The 14536-nt window shown below is 34.8% G+C and overlaps 1 protein-coding gene across 21 annotated transcripts in view; it reads left to right on the forward strand.

Annotated features, from left to right (window-relative positions):
* PLEKHA5 (pleckstrin homology domain containing A5) overlaps window positions 1–14536 on the forward strand; it is a 191779-nt gene that overhangs the window by 150374 nt on the left and 26869 nt on the right. For 9 of the 21 annotated variants that reach the window (XM_074902235.1, XM_074902218.1, XM_074902226.1 and 6 more), the window contains 3 exons: window positions 1458–1577; window positions 2255–2308; window positions 8707–8787. The exons of 4 other annotated variants lie outside the window; for them this stretch is intronic. In XM_074902235.1, coding sequence (XP_074758336.1) covers window positions 1458–1577; window positions 2255–2308; window positions 8707–8787 — 255 coding nt within the window. Of the gene's footprint in view, window positions 1–1457; window positions 1578–2254; window positions 2309–8638; window positions 8788–12262; window positions 13666–14119; window positions 14421–14536 lie in introns of those variants that run through there. 8 more of the 21 variants (XM_074902221.1, XM_074902228.1, XM_074902222.1 and 5 more) reach the window with 6 other exon arrangements.

Here is a 14536-nt window from a genome sequence, read left to right on the forward strand (position 1 = left end):
TATTTTTAAATAAGTTTTCTTGTGCTTTTAAATGATGTTAATTTCCAGACTGAAAGCTTTGTAACCAATTTTTGGAGAGAACTTGGAAACGTCTTGTATAGCAGTTTAGAGTCTTACACTTATTCTCCGAAGTTAAGTATTTTAAATCCAGGTATTGAAAGAGGAAAGAGTACTAGAAGAGGAAGATAGGCTATTAGACAATTTGGCTTTGGTGCTGGTTTTCCCTCCAAGCGAATGGTTTTGACAACTGAAGCTATGTGGAAATCCCTTGCTCCCTCTTGTGGGTTACTTTGGTACGAGCTCACAATGGTGCCAGTGCCACGCTTATTCCCAGGGATTTTTCTTCATTCTAAGAAACGGGCATTTCTTTTTCGGTAATTTAACATTTGGTTCTCTGGAGCTTTTTTCTTCACTTCTTTGCTTTGGGGAAATTCTGTGACTGTGGGAGATAGCGAGCAGGGTTTTATGGGGGTTTGTTTGGGTTTGGTTTTTTTTTAAGCTCACAGAACTTGTGAGAAAATCAACATGCTGGATGAATATTTAACCTCTCTAATGATTTCTGGAGAAGTGTAAGAAACAGAAGTAAACAGGAACATAGCAAAAATATTTGTGATGTCAGGTGTTTTGGTTTTTTTGAAGCGTTGCTAATAGAAATGGTTCCCAGGAATGGTTCAGGTAGTTTCCCAAACTGACCTGTGTTGAATTATGTGACAAATACCCATTTGAGTGTGACTATATATATATATATATAAAAATAAAATCTTGGTTTTTAAATACTTTAAATTCTTTATCCCTTCATAAGGCAATGTTCCCAAGGTACATCTTAGTCATAAAAGTAAAGCAATAAATTAACCGGTAGCCTCAGACCTGTGGAAGGTGGGATAGAAAATTATTTTTGTCATGCTTGTGCAGTTTTATTTTGTGAAAGGTGATTGTTCCTGATGTAGTTCAGTTATCATGGGGTTTTTATTATTTTTACTCTTAATTTTGATGCATACCTTTGAAGAATTAGTTTAGAAACTAAATTTTCTTGAGGGCATTTTTTGATTCCTTCACCAAGCTCAAATGGCTGTCCATGTACAGGTAGTAATATCTTAAGGGCTGTAATTATCTCCCCTTTCCCTTAAGTCAGTATCATCAATCTGATATGGATGTCAGAAAAAGTTTGAGGGATGTACAGACTTTCTTCTGCAAAATCCTCACTTATTTATGTCCTTTATACAGAATGTTCCACTCTTATGGAATTTGTAGTATCAATTATTTTGAGTGGTTAAAAGTTAATCCTTCACTACATATTTGAAAGTGGTCAATTTTGGGGAAATTGGTGTATCTTTTGTTGTATCACTATAGAAAGTTTTTGTAAGAAAGATACTAAGAAACCTTATTTTAATTGTGTTGTTTAGAATACCAATTAATTTTTTTTCTACTCTTTGGCTTCTCACACTGCACTCCTTCAGCCAGAGGAGCTCACGCTGCTGCTAATAAAGCTGAGACGGCAGCAAGCTGAACTGAGTAGTATCCGGGAACACACACTAGCACAGCTCATGCAACTAAAACTTGAGGCCAGCAGCCCAAAGGTCAGCTATAAAGCAATGTGTGTCATGTACCATTCTCACTAACTTGTAGTCATTCATTAATCAAAGTTTGCATTGTACTGTTAGTGCAAAGTTTTCTGACTATTATGGGAGTAGAATAGAGTAACATTGTTTTTTTGTGTATGTGATGTTCTGCTATTAACCGTTTGAGGCTTTACTCTGACCTTTTTGATATTAGCTGAGTCAAAATTACATAGGAATACTTTAAAATATATTGTAGTTAAGTTTAAAGGTATTTAACTTATTGTTATAATCAAAATTAGTAATGGTAGATCATGAGACTAATTTATTGTTTATACTGCCTTATATCAGATGCAATCTTATTTGTAATCTGTGTATGAAAATCAAGACATGTTTAAAACAGATTTATCAAAGGGTTTATAGTTGTCTGTGTAGTAGACATTTACATGAGTTTACTGTATTTCATATGTAGTACCAAAATATAATGTAATAGTTCAAAGTCTGATTCGTGGCAAACTTTCATCACTTCTGTCTTGAGCTCTAAACTTGTTAATAGTTCACCAAAAAAGGCAGATAAAAGCAATATTATATTTCTGTGCAAATCAGAAAGATCACTGTCCAATTTACATCTCTTAAAGCTCTTTTCATTCTGCACCTTCTGTCCCTTTCCTTTTTCCCCCTTGACTGCTGCCTGCTAGAATGAGATTCTTTCGCATCACCTTCAAAGGAATGCCATATATTTGGATCATCAGGTGGGATTTGCAATTTTCTTGTGTGTTTACATGTCTTAATGCTTTTTGCCTGCTCCTGTCAAGCTGGAAATATTTGGGGGAGAAGGATTTTCAGTGCTTTTTATGAAGTTGGACATTTAATATGTGCCCTTTTTAAGTAGCACAGAATTATCTTAATTGATTACAAATTTGACATGTAACAGAAAAAAAACCTCTCAATTTAAAATTCATCAGAATACAGTAGCCACTCACCAATTATTTTTTCTAATCTTCATTTTCTTCTTATAATAATTGTAGCATTTTATCATCTTTAACCAAGTCATAATATATTTCCAAGGTCATATGACACATATGCAATTTATAGAAAACTAGTACTTCTGATAATTTCAGTTTTCCAGATTAAGGAGAGTTAGATGTTTCTATGGATGTTAAATGAAAGATGTCAAACATGAAAAAATGCTTTAAACAAATCATAGTATGGGTCATAGCTGAGTAAAAGAATAAAAAGTAATTTCTTAAAGATTTATATCAGAATAAGATTCTACTTCTTTATTTCTGATAACTTATAGAGTGAGGGTACAATTCTGCCTTCATTAACATATTTGATTGCCATGTAAAGATTTGGGGTATCACATACCTCTTTTTATGGCTTTGTTGCGTGATCAAATGGGACTTCTGTATGTGTGTGGGAAGTTTTTAAATGAGAAATTTTTGCTAGCACTTAACAAAAGACAGTCATAAGTGCTTAGAAGAAATAGAAGGAACTGGGTGTCAGTGAAAAATATAAAAATTATTAAAGCTTTTATTTTTCTAATATTCTTCCTTCTAATGAAAGTTTTCAGCCTTACCCTTAAAACCAACTGTTTCATGGAACTGTTGTGTCCTATGTGCTTGGTTCACTCAGTGACTATTTTCCTAATATCTCTTTGAAACAAGGTGTGAATTGTGACCAGTTCAGTCAGATGGTAATACATTTCTAAACAACTCCGTCTTGTCTTAAGGGGCTGCAGGAAACCCAAAACAGTAGGGAAAAGCTGCATGCTAAATTAGGACAAAATATTTCATCCAACTCAAATATTTCCAGTTTATAATGTTTTGGAATAAGGGAATAATTTTGTCTTCAAGAATGTAATTCATTGCCAAGAAAGGACAACTGTCCATGTGAAGTGTAAAACTCTGTACCATGCTGTTGATTGATTAGCCAAACTTGTCAGTATAATAGACAGGATTAAACAGAGAGAATTGCCTATGTATAACATGTACAGTTTGGTAAAAAGAACTTTCTTTTTACTTGCATCAGATTAAATTTAGAAATGTAATGCGATGTGATAAACATTAGTTTAGGGAAGTGTCTAAATCTTATAAATGTGCCATAATTACCCCTACTAGAGATTCAAAAAATCACTGCGCTTCTTACAGTAAGAAATCATTATCATTTAAATATATTACCTTAATGACAAAATCATGGCAGAACAGGTTGGAATACTTGTCCCAGTTTCTGATAATTTTTTCTTTCTTACACTTGTTTTAATATAGTACTGCTACCTACCTGTATGAAATAAATGCCCTTGAGAGTCTTTTTGCTTGGAGTACCACTGCTTCTAGGGGTGGTATCTCATTTATATCTTTTTGTTACTTTGTCCATTATCAGTTTTCCTTCATGTTGGGAAGAAAAAAAATAATCAAAGTTTCTTTTAACCTGAGGCCTTTCCTCCTCGTTATCCGCATCTGTAACCAGCTTGCATAATCATTTGCCCTCTTTGATTTTTAAATGTCCAGTGTACTTAAATTAGGTATTTCTATTCATACTTAATCTCTGAAAATAGCGTCAAAACCTGCTTTGTCTAGAGCATATAGTGGAACTCCAGTCCTGTTATCTTCAACTCTTACCTTTTTGGTCACAAAGAATATGTTACTGTACATACAATAATTAGTAAGTTTGTACTGAGGCTGCACAAGTGAATTTTCAGGCAGACTGAAGTTCATTTGTAGGGAGGATAACTTTTATGCTGCTGGAGTAAGTTGTTGTCTACTAGTTAGGTGGCCTTCTTATCAAGACTCAAGAATATCCCATAGCCTTTTTTGTCATGCCGCTTTTTTGTACTGCTGTTTCCTTTTGAGATGCTTAGAAATTCTTATGTTACGTTTTTTGATGTTTATGTATTCTGCTTTCAGTATTTTTGTTGTTGTTGTTGTAGTTCAGAGAGAGAAAAAAAGATTGAAGGTACTGACACACACATATCCAGCCATATGATTTCTTTGATGTCTTATGGCCAAAAGAATGATTATTAGGCAATTTTTTTTTTTTTTTTCCTAGTGAGGTTGTGAACCACTCTGCTGGCTCAAGGTTTGTAGAGAGGTGGGCAAGACTTATTTGCCTTTTAAGAAGTAGTCCTTTGAACATAGCTAGCAACCCTAGGCAATGATGATTTGTTTGCTAACGTGGGACATGTTATGAAAGCACATACAAGTCTTCTGCATTATCAAATTTTAAGGTATCACTTATTGTGTATTACTAAATCCAAGCCAGCAGCCTCCTTAATGTATTTGTACCCAGTAATTACAATAACAGTATTGAAAAGTAGGATTTTTTTTTTTTTAAAAAACAAAAGCTAGATAAGCTTTTTTCTGCTTTGTAAATAAAGCCATGGCTGGAGGTCCCACTTGAATCTTTCTGTTACTACAGAATTCCAGCAAATTCCGGTCTTTTAGTACACTTCTGAATTTTATGTTGATAGTAAAACTTTCTTTTGGCTGAAAAACCCTTTTCCACTGAGCTTGAGTTAGCTATGTAAAACTCCCCATGTGTGTTGTCATATTGATCCTAGGTATATCCCAGGTTGGTTTGTCACAGTATAGAAGCTCTACTAAATTTAATTTCATCTTTTTTCCATTTTGTGAAATGGCTATTTTTGTAGATAGTTGAGATGTTAAGGAGTTCATACTTCTGCTGGTACCTTCATTTTTAGTTTCTTTCGGTTTCCAAAGGGTTCATAAAAATAAACAGAACTTAAACAAGAAGTTGTCAAATAAAGGTGTGAAGGTCCCACAGCCAATGTCCATACTGTCTTGGTGTTTTGCTTCTGTTTTCTCTTAACCACCCTCTTTCTGAGACACTGAAGTTGTTTCTGGAATAAGGAAGTAAATTAAGGGATGCTGGAATAGTACAAGGGAGTTTGGATAAAGCTGACAGTTATCGTGCATTATATCTGATATCTTGTATTTCAGCCTAAAATTCTGTATCGTATCGTAGCAATATATAGGATACTACTCCTTACTTGTATTTTTCAGGTTTTCTGGTTAAGGTAGAATGAGCTGACACAGCCACTACTGTTCTTTCTGCTGCTTTTTTTATTCCTTTTCCTTCTTCAGATGAAGAAGGGAGGCTCAAGAGCAGGGGCTCTGTAGGGTGAAAAAGACTGCAGTGGAGGCAGCATTGTTGTAAAACAGAGGCAGGAAGAGAAAGTGCTTTTTCCTTCTTTTTCTGGGCAGAAGATTAAAGAAAAGAGGAAAGGTGGGAGAAAAGCTTAGTCAGGTCCTATTGCCACTACTTTTACCTTCAGTAAACTTGAGAGGAAATGAATAAAATGGCCAATCTGAGCTCAGTGTTCTGTCATCCATAACATAGGGTCTTACCTCATCAGTGAAGCCAACTGTCCTTGTACAGGGTCACTGCAACCAGAACAGCACATACTGAAATGTCATCTGTGTAGAGTGTTATCAGACATGGAAGAGAATTTAGGAAAAGGAAGGAAGAGAAAAACTGTTACTAGCTTGACTTTACAGTTTAAAACACAGAATACCCACTCAGATGCTAGCTCATTATTTGTATCTGTTCATAGACATCATATGTCAAGAAGGTGGTTTTTTCATTATTTCCAACTGGAAAGTGCTTTTATATGCTATATCCATAAAGATAAAAGCAAAGAGGAATTGTCACTTCTGGAAGAGTTAATTACAAGATACGGCCAAGACTGGCTGGATTTTATTTGATTTTACCACTGATTTTGTTGCATGGCATCAGGCAGTTCATACTTGCAGTTTGCTTGTGAAAATCTTAATCCCTATTTCTGTGACTACTTTAGTTGGAAAGACTATTAGTATTATACATAGGATCCTTTACTGTACAAATCTATTTTTTTTTCAGAAGTGAGAGAAAATCAAGGCTTGTTTCTGTTATGAACAAGAAAGTATTTTTCCTTGAGCTCTTTATTCAATGTGAATAGTGTCCAACTTCAGTTTGGGAGTAGCCTTATGATAATGCTCTAAGAATGCAAAATAAGTTTTCTCTTAAACTTTAAGAGCATGGGACTTGCCATTGTGTCCCACATAACTCCAGTTTACTTTGCCAGTTCTTCAGTGCGCATTGCCTTGTGTGTGAGCTAGCTTTAGTTAATGGAAGGTTTGTGACAGATACATACTACCTCAAGAACTTAACTTCTCAGTAGTTAAATGTCAGTATTTTCTTGGAAACGTGATTTTCCTCAAGGAGAAAAAAAAAACCCTGTTGTATTTGACTGCTACAGAGGCTCTTTGGTTGGCATTACTTTACCAATTATCTGTTTTTTTGATCTTTGGTCCATAAGGGTTTAAGGAACTGGAGCTTTTTGTGAAATAACTGGCCTTTGCAAACAGTGTTAGATAAGCATGGTTTAGCACCAATGGTAGTAAAGATATTGAAAGAAGTCCTATAAATCAAAGTTGGAGCTTGCTGGAGGACAAAACATTACTTCAGGACATCATTCAATAAATTCACTTCTTTTCTAATCTGGATGAAAATAATCTCTGAACAGTTCCGCAGAAATTACTTCTGGTGTTGTCTGTTATTGATCAGAAAGAAAAAATCTGAAATACTGTAAAATAGAATTAACCAAAGAGCTTGAAGCTGTTGAAGTCCTCCTAATAAAAATGTATCCAAACCAGTATACTCCTATGAAATATTTCAGCCTCAGAGCAATTTTTCCTTTACAGATATTTCAGTTGGCTGTAGTTTGATTGCTTGGCTTTGGACCTTACTGTTGAGATATCTTTTGGTATCACCTGGTACACCCATTCTCTGGACAAAATTTGAGTGTAAAGAGAGAACAACTTCTTGTGTCAGTTCTAGTTTTCTGTTTATATATACTGCAGATGATGGAGCAAATGAGAGGGCTTGCTTGGGTTTTTTCCCTGCCTTGAACAAACAGAGCATCATAAGCTTGCCTTCTTAAGATAAGGTACTCCTTATTGAATTATTAACTTACCAGTTGACCAAACTTTTCTACGTATAAAAAACAACAACAACAACAAAAAGATCCTTTATCTATAACAATTAAAATGCGTTTCCTATAAGGAGGAAAAAAAAAAAAATTCTCCTAATGTACAAGTTATTGTTTTTTCCTCAATAATTAGGGACAAGAAATTCCAAAAGGCATCAAAAACTCAGGCTTTCTGTTGCATTTCAATCTGTGAAACAAAACCTTGCCATGCAAATTCATGGTGAGTGCATATATATACATAGAGGCAGAGTAAAATATCATAAATATTCATACACACACTTCCTTCCTGTGTAACCATAATTGAAACAGCTATTGCTAAAGTTTCCAACAGGTTCTAAAGTTTCCAACAAAAATAAGAGGGGGATTGCCCATTAAGTAACTTTTCAGTTTCTTCTTGAGAGGAAAACTATCTGTTTTCATAATTTTTCCCTTACTGTTCAGAAGGTCCCCTTTTTAAAACCAAAAATCCCATACTATTTTCTGTGTTGCATACTTTTTCTGAAATCTTCAGTGTATGCAATATTTAGTGTAATAATCAAAGTATCTGGTTTTAACATTTACATACATATCAATAAATACTAATCATGGAAAACGACCAGTTCTGAAATAGTTTCACACCCATATATGGGTGTGGATAAATACAATGAGTAATAATTCAAAGTTCCTAAATTTATAAATCAGTGCAGTATATAAACACATTTTGTCATATGTGAACATAAGTCTAAACCTCATTTCAATATTCAGAGGCTGGGAATGCTTATATAATTTTAATGTGCAACAACTTATTAAATCTATAATTTACAAAGTTTTCTGATAAAAGTTTGAGTGTTCCTATTGCATAATCTGATAATACTTTTCATTTCAATATTGTGCAAAGCTGGGCTTATTTTAAGCATTTTTATTTTTAAAAAGGGAGAATGTTGGTGAATAAATACTACATTGGTTTTGAGCATTTATGTGTTTTTGATACATTGATATTATTAAACTTTTCAGATGTTGATATTACTGAATGATGGAATATATAAAAAGCATGGGATAAAATGTAATCTACTGCATTATTAGAAAAAATTAAAGTAGAGGCTATATTTTACAGTGTCGTCTTTCAAATCTAGCCATGCTGTAAACTGATGTTTGCTGTATGCTCCTCCTGATTTGAAATAGATGAAAGAGAATGAACCTTTAATCACCATGGTTCACACTATGATTGAGAACTCGGCGCTAAGACCGCAACTGTACCAGCAAGTAAGGTCTTGGATAGTGAATGAAATTGCTTTATCATCTGCGAAAATATTCCTTAGTGACAGTTTTGGTTGTTCCTCAGATTTATTCATAACATTGGTGTTTCTCTTATTTGCTTTGGAAAACCACAAGTCATCCATGCTTTATAAAATGCTGCAATAATTTTAGCATGGCTTTTGCTGCTTTTTTGTTGTTAAGTATTAAATGTACACTTTTGAATAACTACTTCTGTCTAGACAATGTAATTAGTTGATGTTTTATGCAGGTGTCCAGTAAATTCATAAAACTTCCAATAAGCTTCCAATGTTTGTCTTAGCATGATTCTCTGCAATTAGTGTTCAAAGGTGCTTCTTTCTTTTGACCACCACAAAAGCATGTGAGTGGTGTTTCCCTGGTCATTTCTGGCAATTTTGTTTTGTTCTAGGAAGTGGATTTACAAGTTTTTGTTTGCACCTACCAAGCCTTTAGCCACTGAAGAAAGGAAGGATCAAAATTACTTTGATCTGGGGACTGTAAATCCAAAAGGCAGTGTCCGTTCATAAAGTCACAGCAGACTTAACCATGCACACTAACAGAGTATCTAGTGATGGTTGTAATGGTAAAATGGAAGAAGAATCAGAAATGTGAATGGAAATATTGTCTGTGAGTTGAGACCTGCATTAACTTATGAGCATGGCCAATACATACCTTTTGGCACTGCAGTGTTAGGGGTTTTGGGGCTTAACTGAATAGTTTATGTCACATCAGAGAATGTATAAGTTCCTAGCTTCAGCTGCATCAAAGATGTTCTTCCTTAAACGACTATGGTATTTTACATCAGATGAGGTGTGCGATTCTGGCTGTCAGTCAAGGGAATACACCTGTTTGCTTACAAATGCATTTATGCCCTTGTGAGCCAGACTGACGTATGAAGATTGCATAGTTTGAAGAAAAGGAGACATTCTGCTGTGCCAAACAGTCATTTATTAGTGATTAATGCTTTGTCATGTTTCTAAAAAATGCTGCAGCTTAATTTTGTGTTTCATTTTTCTGGAAGTCAACTTCATAGTATAGATTTGCTTGTGATCCAGAGAAGTTGCAAGAAAAATCTTAGCTTTCCTAAGGAGGTTGGGTTGTGAGTGACTTTGATTTCAGGGTCATACAATTTGTGCTCCTATGTGCAAAATAGGACCTTTAACATGGAACCTGAAGCAACTATTTGTGAGGGGAATGAGAGAAGTAACGTGCCATCAAGCCCTAAATGAAATTGGGTTTTGTTTTGTTGTTTGGTTGTTTGTTTTTTTTTTTTAAAGAAGCCTAACTGTCATGATATTTTAAAGCAAATCAATTTTCTATGATAATGTACATAAGACAAATAAGTCAACACACATATAATGAACAGAGGTGCTTTGGATGTGTCAGGATAAACTAGCTCAGCTTCTAATATTAATATGGACACATTTGAGGTATAGCTGTGCCTGTGCTTGTCTGCCCACTTATTTAGGGATACCAATAAATTTCTGAGTGCTGTCTTGACGAAGCTATGCTGTCAGCTAAGGTATCGCTACACAGCACTGCCTTCACCTTGTAGACATACCTGCTGCTTTGTATTTTGACACTGAATAAGCACCCGTTTTGATATTCATGTTAAAGAAACAGTGAATCTAACAGGTCATGAAAGCTGAATAACCTTTTGTCACTAGAGATGTGGTCTCTTCAGTTCAGAGTGTTTGCAACGTTGGCAGGCTTGTGCAGGAGAACCCATGTATTGCATAAAGTGGAGAACAGCAAGACCACCTGCTTTCACAGATTAAGTTTCTTATACAAAATACTGCATTAACTGACTTCCAGGAAAGGCTAAAAATACACTGTTATGTTTAAACAACATAGAATTTTTTATTCCAAAAAAACCCCCCTGTTTTTACCAGTCATCCTTCCCCTCGCAGTTTTAAAGAGATGTAGACAATTGGGAGAAGCCACTGTGTAAGCAACCAAAACCTGTTTTGATGTCAAGATGATAAACTAGTTTCTGATGACCATAACCATTCCTGTGGATAGAGAAAAGGATCTTTTTTTGCTTCAGTTTATTCAGGTTTATGACTGAGATAATTTACAATTAAGGAAAGGAAAGCAAGAAAAGCTTCTATTTAATTAAAAATTATGGGGTCTTGCTTCCTGTTTGTTTGTAATGATTAATGGCTCATTAGTAAAATAGCTAAAATATAGACTATTTCAAATGTGTTATTTATAAGGCAATTTTATTTGTGACTTGTTACATCTTCACAGTTTTTAGATCACTCTGACTTACCTCAGTCTGCTCTACAGACACTACTGTAAATTTACAAGTATAAGCCAGGGCAATGATTCCATATGTACAGATAAGAAAAAGACAGGCTTTTTTACAGCCTGGACCCATTTCTACCTTGGGGTTTTTTTGTTTCTTTCTAATGTTAGGTGAGGAGTTTGTAATCTTGTTTTCTAAGGGAGCATATGCTCAGTTTAAAAAGTAGAATTATCTTCATTTCCTCTTATGTATGGAAGCTTCCTAAAGAGGCAAAAATGAAAACCTGCGTGCAACAAGCTAACACCCAGGTCTTTGTTTGGATAGTTGTTCTTAATATGTTAAAAATGTATAAAAATAGTCCTTGATGTTTTGCTCCTGTGAGGATGGGGAGATCTTCTTTATGGCATACTTTTTGCTAATTATTATTATTATTACTATAGAAGCTGCATACATTTGAAGTGTTATGCATGTTAGATTTTGAGATGTGTAGGTAGAAATATTTTTCAGGTTTTGTTACAAACACATGACATGATTGTATTTGAGCTAAAAATCTCGCACTTCCAATTTGTATTTGAAATGTTATCTGTCGCATCATGCAAAATTAGAGGAGAATCTTGCTTTTTGTGGGGTAAATGCCCATTTGCTCTTCTTCCTGATAGTAAAAAGTACTTTAAAAAGGAAAAAAAAAAAATAAAGCCACTTAGAAGTCTGACTTCAACCTCATGCTCCCCACAAAGTGTCCTAGGTGGTCCTGTTTTAATTTCCTAAATGCAGTAATCTTGCAGAGATGCTTAATGTGCTCTCAGGGTGTGAAATTTCACGCCATACGTGGTTAGCAGAATCTGAAAACCTCTTATAAGGTAATGAAATAATGCTGTCACTTAAATGTTTCTAATATTGACTGCTTAACTAGGTTTAATCTCTCATATCTCAAGAGACAGATTTGCATAATTTGCATTTATTTGGGAAAAAAATTCCCTCTGAGAACATCTTATATTGTGTCCATTGTGGTGGATCCACTTCTGTGATTCAGCATTAGACAGACGTGGGGACTGTATGGTGGGACTGTAAAGTAGATGACAGCTTATTTCTAACTTTAGATGGAGATTCAATCAAGGTCTCTTAACCTTTTCACATGTAAAATACGTGTTTAGCCAAACTCTGTATGGGCAGTTTGCCTTTCAAAAATGGTAAGTTCTATTTGTACGTATTTAGGATGCTGCTCCTTAATGTTTGGGAGCTGTAGAGTGTATTTCACTATGTTAAGAGGAACGGATTTTTGAGTAGGCAAATGCCGAGGAAAAGTGAAGAAGTCGGCAGCAAGTCATGTCATTGGTTCGGTAGGTGGCACTCTTTCTCTGAAATTACTGTCCCGATGAAGTATTTGTAGGAATGATTTAGCGAGAGGCGTTTGTTGAATGTGACATAAAATCATTTCGATAATTTGATTGTTGGAGCTTATAATGCATTTTGCAGGGTTATGAGGTTGTTAACCTTGCTTGCAATATGTAATTGTAGTTTGTCTACTGCAGTTCCTCTTATAATTCCAGTAGGATGTGATAGCATTCAGCACTTTTTGCCTTAAGCTGTTTTATAGATGTGCTGCAGAAGGAGAAGCTGCTGTTTTGTCAGAGATGGATTAAGTGTTTCATGCTATTTTTAGAGTTTTTGCACTAAGTCTACATAAAATGTTGCGGTAGAAATGTTGAAATGAAGTGTCTCTCCAGCAGTGCCTGTTGTGGGAAACTAGTACTGCTGACAAAAGCAAGAAGCAATTTTAAAAGTGTGGTAGGATATTAATAAGAAGCATTAGTACGTGTATACTGTTATTTGAAAATGTGTTTTCGTTTTCTGAACACTTAAAATATCTTCCTTTTAGGAGGCAGGGATAGGATGCTGAATTGGCAAGCTATTTAAAATTAAAACTTGGCTATAAATAAGGTTGAAATGCCAAAAAATGTGTCTCTTAAAAAAAAATAGAAAAGTGTAAAAAATGCTGTCTTGAAAATACAATATTACATTTTTCCAGGCAAGCTATATAAATTGCTGATCAGTGTCTTTGGAAGATGTATTTATCTAATAGGGGATAATCTTTCTTTTGTAAAATCTTTCTGTTGTGAAATATAACTAGGCATTCTCTGTAAGTTCAAGACATTTGGCCATGTTTATGAGGGTTTTTTTAATATTTCCATTCCTCATTTTTCTCTCATTGTGATAAAATCAATAGTTAAACACAACTCTGCAACTGTAGAAGTTTAAATAGATATCTTAATTTTTGTGATATTCATGAGGTGCAAAAGTGCTGTGGCTTTTTTCATATTCCGACACTCATTTTCATAAAATGTCCATTTCAAAGAAAGTTACTGCAGTTTTAATGCACTATACATACTTTTAAATTGTCACCAGGTGCGTTTGCATGAGGTATGTGGACATAATGTCTTGAAATGAAACACTTAAGTGTGCTGAAGACATGTACATTTGTTTGGAATGCTTGTCTGATTAACCCTTCCCTAGTCCTTTTATTTATAAGTGTCCTTTAACATAGACTTGTGTTCTTATAGTCTTCCTTGCACTATTAAGTCACGATGACCTAATTATGACAGATACGTGAAGGGAAATCATCTATGCTAGGACTCAGTGCACACATGTTTTTAATGAACTAGAATACAGAGGTTGACAGTGTTCTGCCAATAGTTGCTGCACAGGACATTAAGTAGTTACTGTATGTGACAGTCCATTCTAAAATGGGGAGCGAGTTTTTTTCAATCTTGTTACTGGTCAGTTCAGAGATTGAAAGAGTTAAGAACTTAATGAGAGGAGCTATATGAAAGCAGTTTGAGAATACGTTACACGCTGACTGGCACGAGGAGACAAGTTTGCCTATGTCCAAAGATAAAATAAAAGGGCTTACATTCCTGGCATTTCTGGCAATACTCTGTTGAAGGTGGGGGAGGGGTGAATCCATGTGAAAAAGTAGCAGAAAGGTATTTGGTGGCACTTACTGGGCATATCCCTGTAGCGAGATATTTTACATGTATTTTCTATACTTTGGTCATTCTGTTCTGATTTCAGATTTACATCAGAATATCCTTCTTGTGAATGCATTTGACCTTAGTGGGCCTAGAATGGTCAATTCCGAGTAGAATGAGCCCCTCTGTTTAGAATGCATGTAAGAAAACATACATAGTGGTGTATGACTGTGTATAGGTGTACTCTGGCAGTTTAATCTTCCCACATAATCCATGTTTGATTGATTTAATTGTACATCTTTAAAAATCCAGTTTGCATTAGAAACAGTCTGTTAAGTTAATGCAACTTTCTACTGACAGTCTGCTTGACATTCCATTTACTTATTTTCATTAATATATACTGCTAAAAATGTATTGTTCAATGTGCTATGTTTGACTTTCAAGCAAAAGCTGATTTCTGTATTAAAACTGTGAAGCTGAACAGTAGTTTCATTTTCATAGTCCAATTAAGTTGTTTTAT

This window comes from Athene noctua, chromosome 3 (assembly GCF_965140245.1).
Source record: "Athene noctua chromosome 3, bAthNoc1.hap1.1, whole genome shotgun sequence".
NCBI lineage: Eukaryota > Metazoa > Chordata > Aves > Strigiformes > Strigidae > Athene > Athene noctua.